Source organism: Seriola aureovittata, chromosome 9 (genome assembly GCF_021018895.1).
Source record: "Seriola aureovittata isolate HTS-2021-v1 ecotype China chromosome 9, ASM2101889v1, whole genome shotgun sequence".
In the NCBI taxonomy this organism is placed as follows: Eukaryota; Metazoa; Chordata; class Actinopteri; order Carangiformes; family Carangidae; genus Seriola; species Seriola aureovittata.
Window position 1 is genome coordinate 9,124,862 of NC_079372.1, and position 12,477 is coordinate 9,137,338.

At 43.5% G+C, this 12,477-nt stretch overlaps 1 protein-coding gene across 2 annotated transcripts in view; it reads right to left on the bottom strand.

The window, feature by feature from the left end:
• The window catches only part of LOC130175185 (WAS/WASL-interacting protein family member 1), a 40,269-nt gene that overhangs the window by 4,205 nt on the left and 23,587 nt on the right, over positions 1-12,477 (bottom strand). Inside the window, exons 3-9 of one of the 2 annotated variants that reach the window (XM_056385522.1) lie at positions 9,385-9,628; positions 7,575-7,629; positions 7,315-7,402; positions 6,744-7,183; positions 6,131-6,295; positions 5,129-5,290; positions 2,667-2,801 (exon numbers count right to left, since the gene is read on the bottom strand). In XM_056385522.1, the coding sequence (XP_056241497.1) occupies positions 2,667-2,801; positions 5,129-5,290; positions 6,131-6,295; positions 6,744-7,183; positions 7,315-7,402; positions 7,575-7,629; positions 9,385-9,503 (1,164 nt within the window). In that variant the 5' untranslated portion in view covers positions 9,504-9,628. Of the gene's footprint in view, positions 1-2,666; positions 2,802-5,128; positions 5,291-6,130; positions 6,296-6,743; positions 7,184-7,314; positions 7,406-7,574; positions 7,630-9,384; positions 9,629-12,477 lie in introns of both variants that reach the window. The other variant, XM_056385521.1, reaches the window with a different exon arrangement.

Sequence of the window (12,477 nt, forward strand, 5' to 3'; positions counted from 1 at the left end):
AGCTTGCTCTGTGCTGTAATCTGACCTATTTTGACAGGGCAGGATAAGGCAGAGTAAACTGTGTTATCAGTCTGTTGAGGTCTAGGCAGAGAGACAAAGTTAGCTTTGCAGTGGATGGACCTGTTAAAATTTCACCACAACTGCTTTGGCAACAGAACAGCAGGGTATGGTGTGAAAGATCTGGACTACAGCCAACTCGCTGAGGAAAAAAACAAAAAAAACAAAACCTGCTCAGTGTTCATCAATGGACTTTGCTCACATTTCAGTTGCTTCAATGAAGCCTATGCACACATTTATGTGACTGTTTACTGCAGGTGTATGCATGTGTCCGTGAAGACAGTGTCTATGTGTGTTTTCTGTTTGTGTGTGTGTGTGTGTGCGCGTGCGATTACAATGAAGCATGAAAGATTTGATAACTAGGACGCACAGCTGAAAGGCATGTGTGAGGTCTTGTGGGGAATTCAGATAAACCAGTGCCGTGACCTCTGGCATTTCTGTGTCAGAATTCCATGAGGGAAGCACAAGAGCAGAGGATTGTGGGACATAGTCATGTTTACCTTCTGTGTTCACACCCAGACCAGCAGCTCTGTTCTAGTGGCCCTGAGAAACACTGGCTATGCAAACTATCTCCCTCTCCCTCTCCCTCTCCCACACACACACACACACACACACACACACACACACACACACGAACACACACATATTGAGCTTGTTTTTGTTCTGCTCCCAAAAAACTGAAACATGAGAGCACACAGACAATGAGCAACACTCTTTCTGTGTTTGTGTGCTCACCTTACCTTTGCTTGCATGGTGCCTATATAATATGCGTCTTAAATAAGAGAAATATAACTTTAGTTAAGTTGGGAAAATATGGTTAAAGTGCAAACCACTGTGACTTTAATTGTGAGTATCTCGCCCTCTTTCTGTCTCTGACAAATCTCAAGCGACACAGATACCCTGCCCCCACAAATCTCTTGTGCGACCTTTTTGGATAAACAAAGACCCTGGCGTATGCTACAAGTGTGTGCACACAATGTACAATGTGTGTGTGTGTGTGTTTGTGCAAGTGTGTGTGTGTGCATTTGTGCACACAGAATTTGCAGCTCTGTGCAGCAGAGGAAGGAAGTCACAAGATGATGGGGATTTCAAAACTGGGCTGCAGCTGTTGAGGAAGCCTGTGCACTGTATGTTTTCTTTTCTCCTCCCCTCAGCCTGTGCTTCTTTCTCTTATGTCTCTTCTGATACTGCTGTAGCTGTCTGCTCAGACCGAGGCGCTGAGAAGTCATATTTAATTCCTGCATACACTGATTATCCATGGAAACACAACAGCATGCAATGACTGATGCATCTGTGTGTGATCAACTTCATGAATAGCAAATATGGCACAAGTTTCCAAACGGTCTGCGAGCAGTTGATATTCATCTGGTAAGACATGCTTTGCGCAACGTGATTGGTTGGGGAAGGCAGCGCCTCCTAATAGCCACAAAGGGAGTGGAGCAGAAGGAGCGAGCGCCAGAGGAGAGGAGGAGATTTAGGTGGGAGTGGAAACTCAACACCTTTTGACGGCTGCAACTGACAACCTCCAGAGGATACAAAGTATATGGGCAAGTTAGGGCAACAACAACCTATCCAATGGAAAAACACAGCAACTAAGGGAGAAAAAAAGTTTGAAAAAGAAAAAAAAAAAACAGGGAAGAAAGTTACAAAGAAAGAAAAATAAATTGAGAGAGAGAGCGGGGAATGCAGTCAAGGCCAGCTGCGCTGTGTACCAGTCTGATTTGCAGAGGAGGAGTTTGACTCTTGAGCCAGAGAGCAGAGACTTAACCCCTTAATCTCCACATACAGCAGCTTCCAAACTTTTTAGCTCAACACTGGCTTAAACAAGAAACTTACCAGCAGCTTAAAACTGGTCAGTAAAACTGCCTTAAACTCAATAGATAGATAGAGACACCCCTCCATCTACTCAGAATGACTCCCCATGCACCCCAGGCATGACAGAAGTTCCCAAACGGCTTGTAACTCTCTCAGTATGTTACACTGTGTCCAGCAGAGAGTGAAGAGAGAGGTACTGACAGAGAGAGATATTGCGTGTTGCTGTGTGTGGAAGCACATGTGGTGAGGTATGTGACATGATTGGTGAGTGCAGACCACCCCCCCATCACCACCAGATATACTCTACCATATATATATATATATATATATATATATATATACAATTAGGTCAGCTAGGGCTGATCACATTCTGTCTGCTTGGGCTGATGAGATAAAAGAGCTAACCTTTAACAGACTCATCTATTTGAATGCAAAATGGTGATTAAATATTCGGCAGCAGGAGATACTGATGTCCGATCCGTCTGGTGAGTCATGCGTTAGAGACAGACAGATGAGCGGGGGGCTGGGAGCTTGGGGTCAGGGGTTCAGGCAGGGGGTTGCGAGGGCTGGATGCATGTAACGTAACCTCTCGCTGTAAGCAGAAACCTCGTATGACAGGCAGGTCACAGGGCAGCGCTGTTTTGACGGCATGCCAAATCAAATGGGCACCCCACTCGGTAAACATGGCAGTCACAAATCACAGACGTGTCCATCTGTCTGTGGACCTTCCAGTCGTCCCCCCCCTGCCCCCAACTACTACACCACACACAAACACACACATATATGTATACTACCTCCTTCGCAGTTGGGGGAGATGGGTGCCCCTGTCCGTTCTCTCCACGGGACGGAGGTGGGTGCAAAGTGATGATGTCATCATCTTCTGGAGGCTTCCAGATGTACTGCTCCCCATTGCCCATGAACACCGCCTCCTGGTAAACAAAATCAAATGAGGAGGTCAGGCAAGTACTGCAATCACAATCTGGAAGTCTTTGTGCAATAGTGTAGAAATATTTAAAACATGTAATTATATGTAATGACACTGTGCTGTGCTTGATTGTGTGTCTTTTTTTTGTTGTTGTTTTTGTTGCTTTCAGTGTGTGTTTGTCCTAAGACCTATGAGTTGTGGAAGTTTTCATTTGCCATGTTTGCTCAATAGGTAAACAGTGACCATGGTGTACAGCATGGGCGGAGGACAGATTGTGCATGTGTGAGTGTGTGTGTGCACGCATGTGTGTGTGTGTGTGTGTGTGTGTGTGGGAGAGAGAGCATTTGTTTTGAAGGTCAGAGGTCATGCCTGCATGAATGATGCACTGTGGGAATAATGTGAACTGTTTTTTATCAAGTTTTGCCAGTACAGCTGTAATCAAAATTATTGACCAAACAAGGTTATGGTCATAAAAGTGTCACTTTTAATGCTTTTCGGTGATAAATGTCCCTATACCCACCTATGGTAAATGCTTTTTACTTCTCTTTTGCTCTCCAAGGGTAGCGTTAATGTCAAGATCCAAACAAACAAGTCAGCGAGTGGCACTGTCAAAAAGACAGTGGGCGTTGGGAACAGTCTCCTCAGCTGGCAGCTGTTCTGAAACCGGTTTCTAACTGGAATCAGATGCTACTGACATTACTTATCCTTTGTTGCCACAGCTGAATGTTTCTGTTACTATTAAGTTAAGTGTTAATGATCTTTGTATCTTTTACAAAAACCACCACAACGAATTACCAGAGGGCTTGTGCTATATGCAAGCATCAGGGAATGCCTGCTCAGTTGTTGAATTTTCATTAAGAGTTTATTAGTTCCTCATTATTCTGTGAACAACCTTTTTCTTTTATACGAATCCACACATTCAAAGATATCCGGCTGACAGACAGGAACACCCACCGACATAAAGACAATGCTGCAAAAACATATTCACCATTTAATGCTACTGGTCGAGGTCATTTTGGTAGTTTAGGGAAAACAATTGAAATTTGTGTTTTAAAATTTATTTAAAATTCTATTTATTAAAATTCTCTGTATGTTTCTATCTGCTTAATAATAGTTTAATATGAAAAACAAAAGAAACCTGGCTGCCTGAGTCAAAAATGGACGTAATAAAATAATAACCAAACAAGTAACTGCTCCTGTTAAATTTTTATCACAGCTGGTGATCAAAACCAATTAGACACCAATTAGAAAGCATGTAGTGGTGTGTGCACATACGACCAAGGATGATTAAACTTTTATATGCTCCTCCTGTGCAGTGTGAGTGAGTAATAGAAGCCGGGGCAGAGTAAATGGCTTCAACATGTTAACATTATTTATCCCAACACTGGCTGCTGGCTACCTGTTAGCCGTTTCTAGATGGACTTGCTGATAGACTCAAAACACACACACACACACACACCACACACACACACACACACACACACACACACACACACACAGGCAGGCAGCTTGGCAGCATGCCAAGCTCTTACATAATCCATCCTTCCACTCTTTACTCTGGCCACCGTAATAGCGTGCTGCACAAGCACAGTGCGAATGGGCGGAAGAAACACACACAGGCGCACACACATGCACATACACTCATGTAAACACACACTATCAAGGATTTAGCATACGCAGATTAAAAGTGCAGGTCAACAACAGGCCTGACATCCACAGCTAATGCAAAAATTGTCTAAACAACTATATCAATCTCTTTAATTCACTAACACAAAAGACAAAGGCACCTGTTTTATGCTCTGCCAAACACACATGCATGAAAAATAGATGTGTGTGCCAGCAAACCCACAGGAGAGGCTGATCACCATCCGATCATTGTACCTCTGTTTCCCTCTCAGAACTGCCCTAATCTGTGGCCTTGACTGTTTGTATACAAATGCCAGCTGGCACATACAACAACGTTCAAATACAAGACTAAATCATAAACCAGGAGTTATTACAGTTGGTTTATAAGTTTGTGAATTTTATCGATGGTGATTTTGTTCCAAACATTTTTTCAGAAACAGAGGAATGTGTCCACACATGCATACATTGACAATAAATGACAATAATATAGTATAAATGTATGGTAAGATCTGAAAAGAAGACATCAAGTGACTAAAATATAAATAATATAAATCCTCCAATCTGAACACAGAGAGCCGTTTGTTTGTGGACAGTGCCCTCTGGTGGAGAACAGACAGACTTACAGTTTGGACAGGTGGACGGTTCGGTAATATTGTGCAATGCCTAAGGTGGATGGGGAGCATATTGAACCAATGATTGCTGTACCTTTGGGAAGGAGTGCAGGTGAAACGGCTCCAGCGGCTTGCGTGGAAATTCCTGACTGCGGTGTAGCGGAGGAGGGGCGGCAGAGGGTGAATCACTCACGCTCGACTGGCTGTCTGACTGGCTGTCGGCCCCGTTATTTTCCTTCCTGTTTGTCTTGTCAACCTTTAAGTATTGAGTCACCAGTGAAAACATTATACGTGAAGTTCTTTCAGTGAGAGAACGCAGCAAAAAGTCCACACAATCACGTATTTTTCCATCTCTCATGCATGTCAGAGGAGAATTTTCGATCTAAGCAGGAGATTATAAGTTAATACTGTCTTTTTTTCTCCAAATATCATACATTGTAATTCATGAGATAGTTTCAGTTTGATTCATTTTAATATTTGACATGATTATTCAGAGCCAAACAAGCTGATTGATGCTTCTCTATGTCTCTGTGCACAGTATAAAAAGTAGCCTAATTACACCAGCGTTTAGTTCAGTGTGATGCCTCTTGCTGCCACCCTCTATCACTGCAAAAAACTATGTTGCAATACCTGGCTTTTTAACCACAGTTGATCATATCACTCACTGCTCTTCTTGAGACTGATTACAATCACAGAAACACTTTTGTAGACATAAGATACAGTATAGCCACATGGCATGAGAGATAAACATCTCCTGTTACCACTGCAGAGACAGTCAGTACTTTCCAGCTAATTTTATCCATCATTTTTTGTTGACAATGTCACTTGACAATATACCTGTAGAGTACAGCTGCATGTCTGTGTCTGTATTAGCACAGGTTGCACTTCTTATTGGAAATGCTACAATACTGCTGCAGCCCTGGAACGTACCTTCAAACTTCCCAAGTTTATCCAAGTTGGGCTTAGTAAGACAAGTCGTGACATTTTGATAGAAACCAAACTATTCATTTAACTGAATCAAAAGGGGGAGCATCACCTCGTTCATTTCAAATAACCACCTGAACAACTGATAAAAACGTATGTTACATTTGATTACCTTTCTGAACTTCCGTATGGAAGCGTACTCCGCTACAGTTGGATCTTGAATGGCCAGGGAGTTAACAGAAGACATGGGGGACCTATTGACCCCGCTCGCCCCATTACCTCTTCCTGCCATCGGACTGTTAACGGTGCCATTCCCTCTGCCATTCCCTCTGCCACCCTGTGAAGAAACACACAAGATTTAGTTTTACTAAATATGTCAGTTACAAATGACTGTTACACTGTTAACTGTTACTAATCAACACGGAAACACAGAACCACTGATGCAAAGCACACTAAAGAAGCCCCAGCTGCAGCTCCTGCACAGCTTATGCATGCCACCTACAAGCAAACCGAAAAAATACCCTTTATAGCGCTTACATTAATTTCATGCAGGAAATACATGTGTTACAACAGCAGGATGACTTTTTTGTGACCCCATGTCTACATCTGCATGTCTGACATGCTGCTGCAGTACAGGTTATTATGTGTAGAACTGGTCTGGTACTGACCTCCTGCTTGTAGAGCGTTTGCTGTTCATAGATGTGTGTGAGTGTCAGTCATGTTCCATTGGGTGCACTGCATTTAAAAGCATAATTTAAGTTATGGATGTGTGTGTATATACATACGTTTCCGTGCCCGTTTCCATTGCGGGCTCCGTTGACATGAGCTGGGGGGCTTTGGGCAGCTCTGATTATGGCTGGAGTGTTGGCTGAAGTGGGCGGGGGGGCAGAGGGTACCTTGGGGCCCATGTCACCTTCCCGGACTCCTACACTTTCGTACAGGCCATCATCCAGGCAGTAGGTGGGGGTGGGGTTGTTGCGCAGGCCCACCTCGGTGTACGTGTGGTCTCTGGCCTCCCCTCCTCCTCCCGCTCCTCCTCCTCCTCCTCCTCCTCCCCCTCCTCCCCCATCTCCTCCTGTTTCCCCTGCCTCCCCCTGGCCGGATCCCTGGGGACTGTTGGGGATCTGGGGAAGCTGGCGCCCATGGGAGGGCCTCAGGTCCGTCTGGGAGCACCGACTGTGGAGGAGCAGAAGGTCCATACTGGCTGGACGGCTCTTGCTAACAGCTGCACACAGAAGAGGAAGAGGAGGAGGAGGAGGGAGATAGAGAAAGCGATGGAGGGGGCAGGACTTAAATGGTGTAACAGCATAGGATTGTATGTCATATATTCTCACATGCGAACTGTCATTCACTTACAGTTTCCGTTGCAGGGAAAGCGATTTATCTCATGCAGTCTGGTGTCAGATTTGCTCATGGAGTTCAGTTTCGGGTGCCGGAGTGTACCCTGCTGTCACACACATACGGACATGTTAATACAGAAATTAAACATGCATGTGCGTCTGTATACGCATCCAGCTATTGAGGGAGGAAGCTTACAGGGAAACGAGGAGAAGGAGATGGACGGGGTGAGAGAGGGAGGGAGGGGCAGAGGGGAGTAAAACGAAAGCATGTCTCACCATATTTACAGATGTCCCTTTCTCTCCGGCTGGGGGGTGCTTGCTCTTGCTTTTTCTGACACAACATCAAAGTGAGGAAGGTCAACAGGAGCCGGTGGACAGAGAGAGAACATACACACACTCAGAGCACATAGATACTATCAGCATCCAACTCTGGTTAGGGCATAAAAGTCCTTGGTTGATAACAAGAGCCCAGTCAAACATTGAGCGGAGCGTGACTCGGGTTTTTGCCAAAGCGGAGGATGTCCTTCACTGACAAACTTTTCTTTTCTTCTTTTTCTTCCAGTCATTTTCATGATAACACCAAACTCACAGTTATCATTTTCCTTCATGCTAATCCCCTTTGCAGTTTCACTTCACAATCCTCTGGTATTTTTCTTGTGCAACAAATGTATCTACAGTACTGTTGCGCATCATTGCGGATCCCGGAAGGTGACTGTGACTGTAGCCATAGGAAACTGTTGATATGGCGAGAGAAAGTGACGAGGTGAAGTAAGAAGACGAAAGCTCCTGGGTGCAGGTGTGAATGTGAGATCTGTTCTACCCCCGTCTCTTTTATCTCACTTTGGAGGGTGAGGATCTGCATCACGTAACGTGTGAGATTTTACTGCTGTGCTGCAAAAACACAATGTAGCAATAAATAGCATTTCTGGTTTTGCTAGCAGGTGCAAGAATCATAGAAATAGTGTATCACCTAATCACACATGTTGTCTGAGCATAAAAAGCACCGCGGCCAGTTGTGTCAGCTCCTTGTTACTGCAGCTAGCTATTGTCTCCTCTAGCGAGCTGGAACTCCATCCCATTCGGACAAACATATGGCCATCATACCCGGAGGGGACCATGAGGAGGTCAAGAGAGCTCGCCTCGGATATGTTCATAATAGTCTGGCACAGGAAAGGGTTTCAGCTAAAAATGACAAGGAGGCATTAAGATGTGTAACGAAGGGCAACAGTTATTTCGTAATTTTTAGACTGAAATCCACTGTAAGCCTCGGCCTCAAAAAGAACAAGTGAGGGGTTTATTTTAAATCAATAGCAGGAAATCAATAGCAGCAGGCCTCTCTTTCCAGGATCCATGGTATTTGTACATGACAAAGTAAATTTGAACTGGTGAACTACTGAACACTCGGCTCCTCAACACTACCGACATCCAGTGGGGAGCAAATATTTCATTCTTTAGATCTTAACAATGGTGTGGTTTTATTTCCATGACATGAGCTGGTTTGACATTTCTCTACATCCTTATCTGTGTATCCCATGGCAACAAAGCCACAGTGCAGCCTCTGATTGGTCCCTGAGGGTTGTGAAAAAAAAAACGAAAAAAGAGAGGAAAAAAAAAAAAAAACGCCTGTTCCATTGCTCTTGCCTGGCTCAGAGTCTGATCCTCTTTATACCGCAGGGTGTTCCACTGCTTTTGCCTGCTGAGGAGTCTGCTTAAGGAGGGTGATGCGAGGCTGCTCTGACTCTGGCTTGTCTCCTCAGCATCCTGTAAACATCATTTCATCTGATCTGACACTCGCAGCCATTAACATTCATTACTGCCACTCTGCTCTGAGCAGGGGATAAAAGAGACGGAGAGGGCGGACAGAGGGAAGAGAAAGAAGGAGGAGAAGAGTTCCGAAGAAGTAGAGACACATAAAAGAAGGAGTGGATGATGAGAGTGATCTGGGAGGGCACGGAAAGCTGGCAACAGAGATGATAAAACTCTGGCTGTCCTCTTTTCTTTTCTTTTTTTTATTTCAGTCTACCCCCACACACCCCCCACCCCCTACTTTTCTTTCACATTTTCAGTCACATGACCATCCTCTTACCTTTGACAGCCAACGCAGACAAGGACAATAAGGATGGTGACCACGAAGGCAGATGCTGCTGCAATGGCTCCCAGGAGCAGCAAGTTCTGGTAGGGAGGCTCCTCGGCAGCCGAATCCATGACACCCACCCACTCACTCACTCACTCACTCACTCACTCACTCACTCACTCACTCACTCACTCACTCACTAACTCACTTCCACTTGAGCTCAAACTCTGCCACACAGACCGTCTGCTCAGGAAACCTGCAGAGATAAGGAAAGAGGAAGAAAGGAGAGGAAAAGGTACAACATATGAGTGACATGTGAGATAAGAACAAACTGAAGGAATGTAGCAGAGAGCGAGTGAGAAACGGTGTGTGTGTGTGTGTGTGTGTGTGTGTGTGTGTGTGTATGTGTGCTTGGTTTGCCTCTGGCTTTTTGTCACTGTCTCTTTCTGACATATCAGTTTCTATTTTTGACTCACTAGGAGAATAATGCACAGAAAATAGAACACCTTACAAGGCAGCCAGAATGAGCATGCCAAAAAAGGTTTCATCACGCTCTTTCTTTTCTGTTAAAAAAAGATCAAATGATACCGTAACATGCGTTTCACTAACCAAAGAGATTCTTCTGTTAGTTTAACAGGAAAAAAAAAAAAAATCAACTGAGCTCCCCAGTGTAGTCTCTCACTGACGGAAGGACCAGATCCACTGCTGTTACACTTCATTTCCTGGCAGAACACTCTCTTTTTTCCTCCAATCAGCAGTGGTTCAAACTCTCACAACAAGAATATCCTTTTTTTTTTTTTTTAAACAGTGGTACATAGTGCAGTAATTGTTGTACGACAAACAAGGTAGAGCTTTCACCTGTCTTATACCTGAAGTCTTTCTACGTCTCTGACACACCAGGGCAACACAAACCCTCCACAACGACCCACTCCACACACACATACGCACTCGCACTCAATTCATGTCAGACAAAATTATCTCTGAGGAGATTAGCACGCTGTTCCTGCACTGCTGGATGAGTTTAGACGGATTTGTATACTGCTTCAAAAGCAACTTCTAAAAACGCTTTCAAAGTGTCGCGAGGGTAAAAACTTCATAGTGTTCTACATAAAGTGTGTAGGTGGTTAAGATGAGTTAGTGCCAGAGGTATAAGGTAAGATTAAGTATCTGTATCTGTAAATATTGTACTTTTCTTTTTTCTTTTTACTGCACTGGATTTAAACGACAGTTGCAGTTAACATTCTGTATATTTTGCAGAATAAAATTTTGTGTGGAAAAGCTACAGTGTGCTCAAAAATATTATGTGCTGCTGAAGTTTAAAGGAAGAGTTCTGGACAAATAACCTCTGTGCTTTCTTTCTGAAAGTAGGATGAGAAGTTGAATAACCAACCTCATGTCTGTGCATTAAAGAAGCAGAGAGAACCAGCTAGACTGGCTCTGTCCAAAAAATATTCTTACCAACAGACACCGTGTCTGTGTTAAAATAGCCAGCAGCATATGATTTTCCTTTTGATATTTTAGTTCTGCGTTTTGCTGCAAATGCCTCTATACATTTACTAAAGTGAATATTTGACTGCAGAACTTATCATTTTAGCAAACTATCTGGATACTGTAGTATTGTTATATTTTAAGTAACTGAACAATTAATCAAAATATTATTGAAATTGCAGTTTGCCAAGTGCAGTATCCAAATAGCAGGAGCTGCAATTTTTTTGATGAAGGTAATAATAAAATGTAATGCGTCACAACATACCAGTATGAATGGAGCATCGCGCTGCTACAGACATTCCTTGTTTTACAAATCATATTCATTCCCACTAAAACCATGACTCATCATAATCCTTCAGCCCTAATTTCAAGTAAAGGAGTAATGAGTAATTAGTGATTAGTTCTAAACTAGCGATTTACTAAATTTGGTCGCACTACATCTGTAGCACTGTCCTAGTCCACATCACTGTAGCATCACAAGCTCTAACATAACTATGAAAATAACAACTTCACGGAGAGGCAAAGAATATATTAAACTCAACCACAAATCCTTTGTAAATGTAGGTATCACTTATATTACATACATGGTGTCAGAGTTAGAAGTATACGTCTAGTTTAGAATTAATTAGAAATATCTGATTATGCTAACCTCACTGACACTGTTTGCTCAATTAAGGAAACATTACTGGCACAATGTTTTGTAAATTGAGGTATACTGTGTTGATTTTGTGAAATTCAATCTAAAAATCTTCCTGTTTCATATGATCAAGCTAAACAGTCATATATTAGCGAGCAAACATTAGCTCTGTCAGCTAGCGTTAACTGTTGCACTTGGCAGTTACTGGGTGTAAATATTTAGCAACAACTAGTCTGTGCTAGTATGTGTGGTGCAACCGGTTTCAATTTGGTGATCTGGTGAATCTCCACTGAGTAAACATCTACATGTTAAGTTGGCTAAGTTTGGGCTTTAAAAGAGCTGGTGCCAAACGGCTCCTGGAACATAGCGTCCTAAATGTCTCTTAAGCAGGTACAGGTTTCGGGTATGTTCACAAACACTGACATATCAGCACAAGACATTTGTTAATGGAGCAGTTATACATGCCCTCACTGCTCTGCACACTCTCCAAAGGAAAGACAACACACACATGCATATGCTACATATTCTGTGCATTCCTTTGGTAAGAGAGACAATGGCAGCAATGTGGTTTAAATATTAGATTAGAGAAAAAGCTGAACATCAGGAATCCAATTGACAAAGCAAGCAGTGAACAGAAGGAGGTCATGGCAAGCTACTGTATATATTGTGTGTGAGAGAGAGAGAGAGAGAGAGAGAGAGAGAGAGAGAGAGAGAGAGGGGAGATTCTGGAATATACCACCACAGGATCTAGCTCTGGCTTTCTGTTTCTTGGAGATAAAACTGCATCTTTTTTTTTTTTTTTCCCCCATGTCCTCCTTTCTTGGTCCCTCTCCCTCTCTCTTCCTCCAGATCTCCTCTCCTCCTCTCCCTCTGTCTGTCTGTCTGCCTGACCCTGCAGATATGTTAGGCGATGCACAGCGAATGAATTAGCAGAGCAGAGGCCTCAGACAGCCCTTCATGGAGTAGACAGACAGGCAGGA